This window comes from Aspergillus pseudodeflectus, assembly GCF_044049435.1.
Source record: "Aspergillus pseudodeflectus strain CBS 756.74 chromosome Unknown BJX68scaffold_1, whole genome shotgun sequence".
NCBI classification, from domain to species: domain Eukaryota; kingdom Fungi; phylum Ascomycota; class Eurotiomycetes; order Eurotiales; family Aspergillaceae; genus Aspergillus; species Aspergillus pseudodeflectus.
The window spans coordinates 692,770-704,884 of record NW_027263777.1 but is presented as its reverse complement, the minus strand read 5'-3'; the positions used below and the strand labels follow the sequence as shown (position 1 = coordinate 704,884).

Sequence of the window (12,115 nt, the reverse complement as noted above, 5' to 3'; positions counted from 1 at the left end):
CTACTCGTCAACTCTCCAAGTCATGTCTGAACGCTGCTGAGTACCCGACACCAGGTACCTAACGAGGTACCCAAGAAATCTCGGCCAATCCCACGATGCTGCTTCACTCCAACGAACGCACCAGAGGAAGCCAACTCACCACTCGATCCCCACGGATCGGCTATGGACTTGACAGCCATTCAGACGGGCTCTTGCGCAGTCTGAGCACCATTTTGTTGCCTTGCTCTTAGCTTCATCGGCACCCAACCACTCACCCTCTCACTTCCTCCAGAGTTGTCTCCTGTTCGTTGCTTCGTGCCTTTTTAGGCGCCTGGGTCGCCCACTCGTTTCCCTTATTTTCCCCAGCCCCCTTCAACACGAGAAGCAAAAACTACATTTTCTCCCGTATCTTTTTTATCGGAAACGCCGCAGTGGCGCGGTCGTCACTGTCCATACACATTCTCAATTTTCCGGCATTCGCCCTTCTCAATCGCATATAAGCTCCGATCTCAGCTCTGGTGTACAACTTTGGCTCCAGGCACCAACTTTCCCAAGTCATTCGATCGATTTAATACGCCGTCTATCCGCCGCCCGAATCAGCCTTGTCAGGACTTCAATCCAAGGTCCAGACTCCAGACCGAAACGCGGGTAGCTACTTGAGGGGGGTTCGCAATCTTTCTCCACCGGATCCCGACATTGTCCATCCATCTAGCCCTTCAACAGCTCTACACCGCTCGTCCGACAATTCCGTTTCCTATATCGCCGATCATTCATCAATGCTCCTCGTCATTTGATTGTCATTCAGACTGTTCCGATCGCTGGGAGCTTTCGTGGCGGTCATTGGGCTCGTGCTATTTCCCTCCCAACAAAGGTCTAGTCCAACATGCCTCCGTTCGGTGAGACGATTGCGGTGATCGATAAATCCGGGCAGGTTGTCAGTACGGTGCGTATCCGATACCTTTGTCCTTTTCCGTACCCGCGCTATAGATGTCGATTCTAATCTAGGCTGGGTAACAGAGTAAACATCTGTTTGGGGTTTTCAACCAAGCCAAAAATGCCTATCGCGAACGCAAGGCCCAAGTCCAATCTGAGCGCAATGCAAAAATTGCCGAAAAGATTGCAGAAAGAGAAGCATTAAAAGCTCTGCAGAACTATACAATTGACGACTCACCATCGGTAGCCTCCTCGCGAAGGAGTCGCTCGCGGCACCATCAATCCAGTCATCGACATCACCATCGCTCTCGCGCCGGATCGGTCTATGAGCAAGACCTGCATTCTTCGCCTCAGGGCCGGGCAGAATCCATCTATGGACCCCCAGGGGAGATGGTCCGACGCCATACGCATCATGATATTGCTGTGCGCCAACCGGAAGATCGTCGCCCTCCCACCTCTCGCTCCAAGTCCGACGCCCATATAGATATGGACTTGGCATACGGCGAGTTCCATCCCTCAGCCATAGCCAGGCAACCATCCCCTCGGCGAGGCCAACAGTTGCAGACAATTGACGATCCTGAACTAAGTGGCTTGGTGACCCGAGCCCAATGGTTGCTGGAAGAAGCCAATTGTGTGCAACATACTGCGACAGCTACCATCAGTCATCTTCAAAAGAACCCCGACGCCATGGCGGCCGTTGCACTTACCCTGGCAGAGATCAGCAACCTCGCCACCAAAATGGCACCCTCTGCCCTCGCTATGTTGAAAACCGCCGCTCCCGCTGTCTGGGCTTTACTTGCCAGCCCCCAATTCCTGATTGCGGCCGGTGTCGGCCTCACAGCCACGATTGTCATGTTTGGCGGCTACAAGATTGTTAAGCAAATGCAGTCTTCCAGTAACAACAAAGGAGCGGAAGTGGAGGCGGTTGAGCACTCGGCACACATGGACGAGATGATAGAATTCAACACCGACTGCCTCAGCTCCGTGGAAATGTGGCGCCGTGGTGTTGCAGACGCCGAGGCTGAGAGTGCCGGAACCTCTGTGGACGGCGAGTTCATCACCCCACGGGCAGCAATGATGTCCGGTATTGATGTCACCACTGCACGACTTTCCCGGGACCCTCGATTCAAATTCGATGACGACGAGTCAAGAGCGTCTTCCCGGAGGTCTCGTCGTTCGCGCGCTCCTCGGGCCCATCATGCGCCCTCGAAAGCGGACACGAGGGCACCAGAATCAGTCGTCTCGTCCCGAAGCAAGAAAGCTCCATCCAAGGCTTCATCTAAAGCTCCCTCGCGGGCTCCGTCCAAAACCGCATCACAGGTCTCGTCCACTGCCGAATCCCGACATTCCGAGAAGGACAAGAAATCCAAAGACAAGAAGAAGCGGCCAAGTCGACTCCGATTAATGTTCCGGGTTTAACCATATCAGCTCTCATTCATTGTACATACACATCTTCCTGTTCGCTTCTGACACGATACTCGCATATGCCCTTTACGAACCCGTCTCTGACATCACACAACAAACTAAAGAGTATGATCTCACGACAGCTCGATTCACGCATCCACAAATCGCATTTTTGCATGATACATTCTATACTCCTTTCTCAAGAGCCATTATTTTTATCTTTGAACATGCTGGGCGTTCATTCATTCTTGGCGTTGGAAATGATACCACTCCTTCTGAACATTATAGATTGATGGGTGTACATAATCTATAAACGGATACATATTACTTATATACAGATACATATACCTTCGAGTCTACCTTCTATTCAAGTTGCTGACCTCATTCGTGGCGATAGTACTTTTGGTGGGGAGGGAGGAACACATGCAATTCAGACTATCATAGACGCACTAACCTAGGACTAACCTAGGAACCTCCGACCCACAACAATAATCCAACTGGCATAGCAGTGTCCTGTCATTTAAAATAACTTTCTACCATGAGCAGCCTTTCCCCCATGTAGACAATGGCCAGTCCTCTATCTTAGAATAGCAACACTGAGTCGAGGCTCTCGATGGGCGAACGGGGTCGATGCTGGCGTGCAAGTTCCTCGGAAAACCGCAGCCTCTATGATCTGCCCCAATTCCCCAGAGCCAAGTGGCGCAGGTACGAATCGACCGTTGGACTTGAGGTGGTGAAATCAGTGACCTGAAACAGCCTGTAAGGCAGTCATACTTCGGCACAGCCTATGCGCTCATGGCGAGATTGCACTCGGTGTGCTTTTTTTGCCCCATTTATCAGGGTACACTTTTCCCTATCACGATATGGGTGATTCTCTCCTTCTTAGGCTCGATTGAAGTAAGAAAAGTTGCATAACCATTATCAGCGAGATGAATTCTGATTGGCTTCCAAATCCTCCACCTCAACGGAGGGAGGATCTGCAAACGCAACAGACAGAGGGACCATTTGGCTTTCAATTTTTTGAGACCCAAAATCTTGACCCCAGTATGGCGTTCTCCCAAGCCTTTTCAGATCAGTTCCGAGGTTGACAGAAAAAGACACTCACCAAGATGCCCCATCTTTGCCTAACCCTCCATGTTTTCACCGACCATATCGAGATCGATACGCATCAATTTCGAGCGAGGACACGCAAATCCTGCAACCCGAACCAAAACGACCTCGCCGCAACGTATTCCATCCTTCAGACCCTAGCCCCGTAGACTTCGCCTACGTGAGCTCTCCAGAGTCATCCGTACCAAGTCACCAAATCCTACCTAGCCAGCGCGACACACATACTCCCGGTCTCACCTCTCCCTGTCCAACCACTCACGATCCGCGACCACCATCCCACTCCCTATCATGGGGCTCCGACCCTTCCTTCGGCCCTGAGGGCTACTCTCCACATCCGGATACACCTACGCACGACGCAATGGAGAATAACTTGACAGAGCTATACATGAGTTGGGTCGATTTCTCAGTTGAGGAGCCGCAAGATGCAACGGAGGCAGAACGTGCCCAGCCGGAGCCTGATAATGTCGGTGGCAGGCGGAGGAGCTTCAAAGAGGAGCGGGGAGACGGTGCAAGGCCGTCATCCAGGCGAAGGCTGCAGCATATCCTCTCTGAGCGGAATCGGCGGACACAGCAAAGCAAGCTGTATGACGAGATATGTGCGCTTGTGCCGGGTGTTTGTCCGAAGCGGCGGAGAAAGAGTGAGGTGCTGATGCGGGCAGCGGAGTGGTTGGGAGAGTTGACAGAAGGGAATCGGAGGTTGATGGAGCAATTAGAATATCTAAAGGAGGATGAGAGTGAGAGGGTGTAAACTTGTAGTCACCAGGTTATTCTGCGACGGTATTAGATATGACCTCTATCATGAAATACAGCTGCTTTTGGAGCGAAAAAACAGGATATGACCAAAGATGCTGTGTTATATAACAAAGATTGTTGGTTTCATCCATACCTAGGGCACAGTACCATATTGTGTTGCTGAACGACACGGATCATTCTTTTTTTCAGCAATCCATAGGTAGAGCCTAGCCAGGCCATCATTAAGTAGGGTGTGATATTTAGCACTTGCCGAGGAATCAATAATGAAGAAGGCACAGAAGGCGCGTCAAGGTACTCCATGCTGTGGGAGCCATCCCCCACACGGCACTGGCAGTTGAGTCCTAAGTGCCGGGCTCCGCATTTGAGGATGGCTAGGCATGCAGCACTCGAGAGTACTATAAGCAAAAGGTGCCCCGTCTACCGCAAGTTCTGTCGATCCCGTCGGTGCCGGTCCCTCCACTGCATCGTGGGGCTGGCCCGGTTGGATTCTGGTTCCTGAAGATTGGGGATCATCATGTATTCCATGTTGGCCATACGCACAGCGTGTTGAGAGTAAGATTAAGGTGATGTTGAGACGAGAATTATCTCTGTATTTAGCTCGCTATACCTTCTGACCCGGAGCACTAAGAAAGCAGAGTCTCCATTATCGCTATCGTGTCTCCAAATTAGCTGTTGAATAAGGTATCTACAGTTGCCAGCGGTCCCGGGGAACTGGGGCTCGCCTACGAGAGGCAAGCCTTCGGGGAGGAGAAGCTCAACTGTGTATGGCTGGTTTGGGGCTGGGTGGAGATGCTAAGAGCCTGGGACTTGGGAGACCGGGGGGGATGCTAAGAGCCTGGGACTTGGGAGACCGGGGGGGATGCGACAATATGCAAGGGTCACAGCGAGCTTGTGACTATGGTGGCACCGTGGCGGGTGTCCTCCCTGCAAAGCCTCTAATGCTATTTCAGCGACTATTAAGCACTTCGACTGTTCGCATATATTGAAGTTCCAGCATGCTTAATTCCGCGTGAATTGTTTTTGTACCTGATAAGTCACTGGATCTAGACTTCAAGAAAGCCTGCCCGGAAAGCTTGCCGTAAAGGGTTGAAGGCGAGAGCTATGCTGCTGTGATCATTCGGATTCACCAAGCCAAGCAAAATGCCCATCCGGCAATGCACCAAACATGTCATTGCCGCAAACGGGAATCTTGAATTCGATGTGGTTGTCAGCAAATGTCAAGCAAAATAATAATAATGAGTATTGTCCGATAGGAGATGTGGCGGGTCCCATATGGAGACGGCAACGGTGTGCTCGGCAAATGGCAATCTCTGAAAAAGCCGAAAAAGTGCACTCAATGTCCGGGTCCGCAATATAATGTGAAGAACGATGATTCGATAAAAATTGGCCGAGTCAGTCCCAGGAGGCGTTCTAGTCCGGTGCCGCTGGTTGAACCAAAGATTGGAGTTCGCAAAAATCGATTCTTGGTAGGAGTTTTGTGAGGGAAAATTTTAGCCGTATCTCCCAACCTCAGTGGTTTGAAAAGTTGCTGCTGGCGCTGTGGCAAACCCCATTGAGCTGCATTGCACGCATAGAGGGCTGGTGAAGATGAAGAATGAACATCATTATCCCTCACAGTTCGTTCCGCTCTATGGGATGAGCTCTGAACTGACTGACCAGTGATTGTGCCGGTATATCTGTATCCACGATGAAGTGGGTACCGTCTTCGGCGTAGTGGGCGGACGGTGAGGTCTCAATTCCGGATATAATTTCAAGCTTCTTCGCCCCATATTTGATGGTGGCCATCCTGTTCACTTGTCCTACCCTTACCCCAGATACTCCGGCTCGAGCCATAGCCGGGCCAAATTGTGCAATTAAAGAGAAATATACCTCAACTTTCGCTGCTGAGGAGCTCAAAATCCTTCTTATCACAGCCAGTGCCGCGTCTCAAATTCAGAAAACCGGAGAGTCGACATCACATTGATCTGCCGCGATGGATATCACGCAGGCTAAGACACCCTTGGACGTCGTCATTGTAGGGTGAGTGCATTGGTTTAGGAATGACCATAATTCTGGGACATGAACACTAACCTCATGACTGTAGCGCGGGTACGTACTAGAGACTCTGGCCAGTGAATGGTCTATCTGACTTGGAAGAGAGTATCTGACAAGCGTAGGGATTGGTGGCATTGCCGCAGCTCTAACGCTCGGTTTACGAGGACACCGCATCACGATCCTAGAGTCAGCACCAAAGGTCTGTGTTCATATCAGACCCACCGGGATCGAGGGCACTAACAGACTATCAGCTTATGGAAGTTGGTGCTGGGATCCAGGTCTCCCCGAATATGCTAAGACTTTTCGACAGTAAGTATTGGTCGAGGTTGCCAAGGCAGTGAGACTCTAACAAGCCTAGGATGGGGCGTATCGCCATTAATACATGCCAAAGACGTCGCATTAGAGCGGATTCACGTAAGGAGATGGCAGGACGGAAGCCTTCTGGGTACTATGCCTGTGAATAAGACCTTCGGCCAGCAAGTGGTCATCCACCGCGCAGATCTCCACAATGCGCTGGTCGAGAAGGCACTAGAGCTGGAGAATGTTGAATTGCGCGTGAACTCGCACGTCACAAATGTTGATTTTGAGTCGACCACTGTAACACTGGCTAACGGCACCGCTGTCGGAGCCGATATTGTCATTGCAGCTGATGGCATCAAATCAGCTCTTCGAGATCACCTTCTAGGCGAAGATGCTTCCAAACCTATGGCGACCGGAGATGCTGCATATCGGATCATGCTGACAAGGAGTGTGATGGAGAGTGACCCTGAGTTGAAAAAGCTTATCGAAGTACCAGAAGCCACACGGTGGCTTGGTCCAGAACGACATTTGATCGCGTATCCCGTCCGGAACCACGAACTGTACAATATTGTCCTTCTTCACCCTGACCGGCACGGAATCGAGGAGTCTTGGACCACGAAAGGTTCGAAACAGCGAATGGTAGATGACTATGAGGGGTGGGATCCGATAGTCACCAAACTGATCGGCTTGGTTCCGGATGATGAGGTGCTAGAGTGGAAGTTGTGTCTGCATCCGCCGCTGAAGACGTGGATCAAGGGCTCTGTGGCGCTGATCGGGGACGCCTGCCATCCTATGCTGTAAGAAACCCTCTGTATACTGAAGACACGAGATGAAGTTGAGACTTACCCCGAGTTTTTGCCAGGCCATACGTCGCCCAAGGTGCCGCTCAAGCAGTCGAGGATGCAGCAGCTCTGGGTATAGTGCTCTCTAAAATCGTCTCCAAGCAGGAAATACCCTTGGCACTCAAGGCATACGAGAAATCTCGCCAAGAGCGCGCAAATACTGTTCAACAGTCTGGCTCGCTGAATCGCATCACTCTGCACCTTCCAGACGGCCCGGAGCAGCTTGCACGAGATGAACAGTTCCGGGCTTCGTTGACAGGAGGAGAAAATCCAGACAAGTGGTCGGATCGAAAGACACAGGAGTTCTTGTGGGGATGGGATGCAGAGAAGGCAGCGGTACAAACGTGGGAAGGTGAGTTCATTCAAGTTGAGTCGAGTTGTGGCTGAAAATCAAAGCACTAACACCTTGAAGAGCTTCAAGCAAGCGCGTATTCAGACTTTTATCACCAACATCACCTGTAGTTACATATTCATTGTTTGATTCGCACGGCGATTGTGTATCAACTAGAACTTTTATTTTGCATACGAATGATAGACTTGGCTTGACTGGACTGCTCGTGCAAATCATAGTTTCACTCAATAAGAGCAAGTACTCTAGAAAGCGCAACAATTCTGTTCGAATTTTGGCATGATCTTGATCCAGACATTTGTAGTTAATACTTACTTGCCGGCGCCGTGGGCCGACTTCTTCCTCAAGTATGGGCCCCCACCACGATGCGAGAATCCCCATCGAATCTGGTTCGCCATGGAGATTTCCACGCCCAACTCGTCAGCCCATGCCCACACCAGACCCGGATTCTTCTGGAAACCACGGCCTATCAGGACAATGTCCAGGCCCTCTGACTCAAGCAATGAATTTGCCAACTTTGCATTTTCGATCATTCCCACAGTGCCAACAAGTAGCTTGTCCCCAACTGCTTTCTTCACTGCGACAGCAAATGGAGCTTGGAACGCCGGTTTGGCGTGGATCTTCTGAGCGGAATGGGTGCCACCGGAGCTTATATCAAGCAGGTCAATTGTACCACTGTCCGCAAGGATTTGTGCTAATTTGACCGTGTCCTCTAGCCTCCAGCTTGGCTGATCAGGCTGGGATTCCTCCAGCCAGTCAGTGCCAGACACGCGCATAAAGACCGGAAGGTGGTCTGGCACAGCCTCTCTTGTCAGCCTTGCAATTTCAAGAGTAAGCCGGATGCGGTTCTCAAAGCTACCGCCGTATTCGTCAGTCCTGGTATTGACAGCAGGAGATAGGAAAGACATGAGGAGATAGCCGTGCGCATTGTGAATTTCGATAAAGTCAGCACCAGCGCTCAAGGCTCTTTTAACAGCAGCCACCCACGAGACCTTGAGATCCTCGATATCCTGTTTTGTCATTGCCTTGGGTTTGGGATAGCGCTCCGCAAATGCGATATCAGACGGGCCTTTGACACCATTTGGCCATCCGCCCTGTTTTTCGGTAGCAGTATCGCCAAATGATATCCACGGTGGGACAGTGCTAGCTTTCCGCCCCGCATGACCGATCTGGACACCGATAATCTGGCTCTGACTGTGAACAAACGCAATCACACGCTTCAACGGCTCGATTTGGGAGTCTTTCCAGAGACCTAGGTCTTGCGGAGTGATTCGACCTTCTGGCACAGCAGCAGTAGCCTCTACCATGAGAAATCCAGGGCCTCGCTGAGCAATTCCTCCCAAATGGGCCATGTGCCAGTCCGTCATGTGGCCATCGTCGGCAGAATACTGGCATAGGGGCGAAAGCTGGTAACGCGGTTAAGAGTTAGCGATAAATTCTCAAAAGTATCTGTGGTTCCTCGATCGGGACCAAATGTGTTAGAAAGGGGTAGGAAACTAGGAGTTACGCACTGCGATCCGGTTGTGGAACGTGAGGCTCCTCACTTTAAGAGGCTGGAAGAGCTTGGGAATGGCCGCTCCGTCCGACTGCGGATCGGCTGCAGTTCCCGCAGGAGGTTCCTGAGCAGGGGTGAAGTAGGGGACCCCAGAGGCGGGTTTAACCTCAAGATTGGGAGCTGAGTTGGAAGCCATTTCTGATGGTTGTCGAGTTGTTGTAGGTGCAATTCCTGATCAACTGTAGCCCAATATGAGGGGTTTCCGGGGGCGCTCAAGTATCATGGTGATGTCAGGAATTGCCGCCGAGATGAAAACGGCGACGCCGGATAGAATCTGGCTGCGAAATGCGAAATGCAAAATATCGCTTCTCAATGCGACCTTGACACGGAGCCAGCCGGCTGTTAGATTAGTCTTTCGTTTTGTGTGTAGGGGAGCTATTGACTCACTGGATATTTCGAGCTCACCCCGCGGGGTCAGAGGGCAGCGCTGGAAATACAACCAGTGTTCCAACAGGGCGAAACACAACTATTTGGCAAGCACTCCAAACAAAGAATACATTCCTCTGTAAAGTATAGTTAATGGATGATTGAGATGTAAACCAAACCCTGTACAGTAGTGACAGTACGTCATGTCCTGTTTTTTATCTTGCGATTTGCGGACTACCGTCTCAAGCAGCATTGCCCGAGTCGCCCTCCAGGTACAGCATCCCAGGGGTCAACCCGGCAATGAACTCCTGAACGCACGACTTTTCCCTGAAGATTCGGAACCATCTTATGCAAGCTTGTTTAAATCTTCGAGCCTCAAGAGTGCGACGTTAAATTGACTCTTATCGGTGCCAAGGAGCTAAAGCAATGATTCGGAGTAGCGCGTCTCCTCCGTGGGCCGCGTCCCGCCAAAACTTTTTCTCTTTGGGGTGACTCAAACTATCTCCTGACCTCGGACCCTCCTCTCTCCCATCTCTTTCTCCTGATCTTTCTTCTCAATCACTACTCCAATTCACTCAATTGTCAGCTTCAATCGAATCCAAAATGGGCAAAGGAAAGATCTGTGTCGCCTTCAGCGGTGGTCTCGACACCAGCATCATCTGTTAGCCTCCACCTGTTTTGTCAACTTCCCCACGTGCTCCAACTAATCTAAACCACACAGTGAAATGGCTCATCGATGAGGGCTACGAAGTCGTCGCTTTCAGTAAGTTTCTGATCAATTGATAAGTCCAGCTTCAGCTTCAGTACTAACAAGCTCTCAGCTGCCAACGTTGGCCAAGAAGGTACAGAATTCACGACGATTGTCCTCCACCGCTACTTTCGTTCTAACACTCCGCCCTAGAGGATTTCGATGCCATCAAGGAAAAGGCCCTGAAGCTCGGTGCCGTCAAGGCCGAGATTGTCGACCTTCGCCGTACGTACAATAGCCTTGATTATAAAACAAAGAGACCGTTGTTTAACGTTGTGGCGTATAGGGGAATTCGTTGAGGAGCTCTGCTTCCCCGCTATTGCTTGCAACGCCATTTACGAGAATGTCTACCTTCTTGGTACCTCTCTGGCTCGTCCGGTGATCGCCCGTGCCCAGATCGACGTCGCCCGCGTTAGTATTTCTTGATATCCCTGCTATACCTCGGAGCACAAGCTTATCATTGCGCAAAATAGAGGGAGGGATGTTTCGCTGTTTCCCACGGTTGCACCGGAAAGGGTAACGACCAGGTCCGCTTCGAACTCGCCTTTTACGCCCTTCAGCCCGACATCAAGGTCATTGCTCCCTGGCGTGACCCCGTCTTCTACGAGCGTTTTGCTGGCCGTAACGATCTCCTCGCCTATGCTGCCGAGAAGGACATCCCCGTCACTTCCACCAAGTCCAAGCCCTGGAGTATGGATGAGAACCTGGCTCACTGCTCCTATGAGGCTGGTATTCTCGAGGACCCCGATATCACTCCTCCCGCCGACATGTGGAAGCTCACTGTTGACCCTCTCTCCGCCCCCGACCATCCTGAGGACTTCACCGTCCACTTCGAGAAGGGTCTTCCCGTCAAGCTTGAGTACACCGAGAACGGCGAGCAGAAGACCGCCACCGATGCTGTTGACCTCTTTTTGACTGCTAATGCCATTGCTCGCCGCAACGGTATCGGCCGTATCGACATTGTCGAGAACCGTTTCATCGGAATCAAGTCTCGCGGCTGCTACGAGACCCCTGGTCTTACCTGCCTGCGCTCGGCTCACATGTATGTCCCAACATCACTAATTATAGTTACGAGCTAACACATCGGTGGTAGTGACCTGGAAGGTCTTGTTCTTGACCGTGAAGTCCGTGCTCTGCGTGATCAGTTCGTCACCGTCAACTACTCTAAGGTTTGTCTTTCCTCACATCGTTCCGCCGTCTTTTTACTCATCATCTTTTCTCCAGCTTCTGTACAACGGTCTCTATTTCTCCCCCGAGCGCGAGTTCCTCGAACAGTCCATTGTTGCCTCCCAGAAGTCCGTCAACGGCAAGGTCCGCTGCCGCGCCTACAAGGGCAACATGATCATCCTTGGTCGTTCTTCCGAGACCGAGAAGCTGTACGATATGTCCGAGTCCAGCATGGACGAGATTGGTGACTTCTCGCCCGCCGAGACCACCGGTTTCATTGGTGTGTCTGCTATCCGTCTGAAGAAGTACGGCCAGATGAAGCAGGCTGCTGGTGAGAAGATGTAAGATGCGAGAATATTGGTATGAATAATGAATGTGATTTTGAAAAGCGCCTTCGGGGAAGGCTTGTTGCGATTTATGGGCTTTGTATGGCAGTGTTAGACAATCTTTGTAATGGAATAGGAAAAGCGATCCTCTGCAACTCCACCAACACCAAGCGTTCCAGCTAAACCAAGCACAGCCTCGCAACGTACTACCGTACTACGGGCTTTTGTTGAGCACCTGGCACCGAGTCT

The 12,115-nt window shown here is 51.3% G+C and overlaps 5 protein-coding genes across 5 annotated transcripts; 4 read left to right on the top strand and 1 right to left on the bottom strand.

Annotated features, from left to right (window-relative positions):
- Nucleotides 1-862: 862 nt before the first annotated feature.
- Nucleotides 863-2,331, top strand: BJX68DRAFT_260346 (uncharacterized protein; the record flags this gene model as incomplete). The annotated part of the gene is made up of 2 exons (XM_071043866.1): nt 863-922; nt 997-2,331. 2 exons carry the CDS (start codon nt 863-865, stop codon nt 2,329-2,331), a joined length of 1,395 nt encoding a protein of 464 aa, XP_070905617.1.
- A 560-nt stretch (nt 2,332-2,891) lies between these two features.
- BJX68DRAFT_222763 (basic helix-loop-helix domain-containing protein) lies at nt 2,892-4,319 on the top strand. Its single transcript, XM_071038035.1, has 2 exons — nt 2,892-3,360; nt 3,414-4,319. Exons 1-2 carry the CDS (start codon nt 3,246-3,248, stop codon nt 4,172-4,174), a joined length of 876 nt encoding a protein of 291 aa, XP_070905616.1. The 5' UTR covers nt 2,892-3,245; the 3' UTR covers nt 4,175-4,319.
- Nucleotides 4,320-6,151: 1,832 nt separating this feature from the next.
- On the top strand, nt 6,152-7,817 carry BJX68DRAFT_251508 (putative salicylate hydroxylase; the record flags this gene model as incomplete). The annotated part of the gene is made up of 6 exons (XM_071042395.1): nt 6,152-6,198; nt 6,331-6,412; nt 6,465-6,522; nt 6,572-7,310; nt 7,376-7,707; nt 7,768-7,817. The coding sequence occupies 6 exons, from the start codon at nt 6,152-6,154 to the stop codon at nt 7,815-7,817; spliced, it is 1,308 nt and encodes a 435-aa protein (XP_070905615.1).
- On the bottom strand, nt 7,811-10,022 carry BJX68DRAFT_222758 (NADH:flavin oxidoreductase/NADH oxidase). The gene is made up of 3 exons (XM_071038034.1): nt 9,647-10,022; nt 9,216-9,598; nt 7,811-9,110 (listed from the first exon to the last, which is right to left on the bottom strand). Exons 2-3 carry the CDS (start codon nt 9,393-9,395, stop codon nt 8,016-8,018), a joined length of 1,275 nt encoding a protein of 424 aa, XP_070905614.1. The 5' UTR covers nt 9,396-9,598; nt 9,647-10,022; the 3' UTR covers nt 7,811-8,015.
- A 95-nt stretch (nt 10,023-10,117) lies between these two features.
- BJX68DRAFT_222750 (argininosuccinate synthase) lies at nt 10,118-12,021 on the top strand. The gene is made up of 8 exons (XM_071038033.1): nt 10,118-10,286; nt 10,347-10,388; nt 10,447-10,467; nt 10,527-10,598; nt 10,660-10,784; nt 10,847-11,415; nt 11,467-11,542; nt 11,598-12,021. Exons 1-8 carry the CDS (start codon nt 10,229-10,231, stop codon nt 11,883-11,885), a joined length of 1,251 nt encoding a protein of 416 aa, XP_070905613.1. The 5' UTR covers nt 10,118-10,228; the 3' UTR covers nt 11,886-12,021.
- The last annotated feature ends 94 nt before the right edge of the window (nt 12,022-12,115 follow it).

Excerpts from the sequence above, each read along its gene's own strand:
- BJX68DRAFT_222750 (XM_071038033.1), top strand. The coding sequence starts at position 10,229 with ATGGGCAAAGGAAAGATCTGTGTCGCCTTCAGCGGTGGTCTCGACACC. Across the intron at positions 10,389-10,446 it reads CTACGAAGTCGTCGCTTTCA|CTGCCAACGTTGGCCAAGAA; the intron begins GTAAGTTTCTGA and ends ACAAGCTCTCAG. Across the intron at positions 10,599-10,659 it reads CGAGATTGTCGACCTTCGCC|GGGAATTCGTTGAGGAGCTC; the intron begins GTACGTACAATA and ends TGTGGCGTATAG.
- BJX68DRAFT_222758 (XM_071038034.1), bottom strand. The coding sequence starts at position 9,395 with ATGGCTTCCAACTCAGCTCCCAATCTTGAGGTTAAACCCGCCTCTGGG. Across the intron at positions 9,111-9,215 it reads CGTTCCACAACCGGATCGCA|CTTTCGCCCCTATGCCAGTA; the intron begins GTGCGTAACTCC and ends CCGCGTTACCAG.
- BJX68DRAFT_222763 (XM_071038035.1), top strand. The coding sequence starts at position 3,246 with ATGAATTCTGATTGGCTTCCAAATCCTCCACCTCAACGGAGGGAGGAT. Across the intron at positions 3,361-3,413 it reads GACCCAAAATCTTGACCCCA|ACACTCACCAAGATGCCCCA; the intron begins GTATGGCGTTCT and ends TGACAGAAAAAG.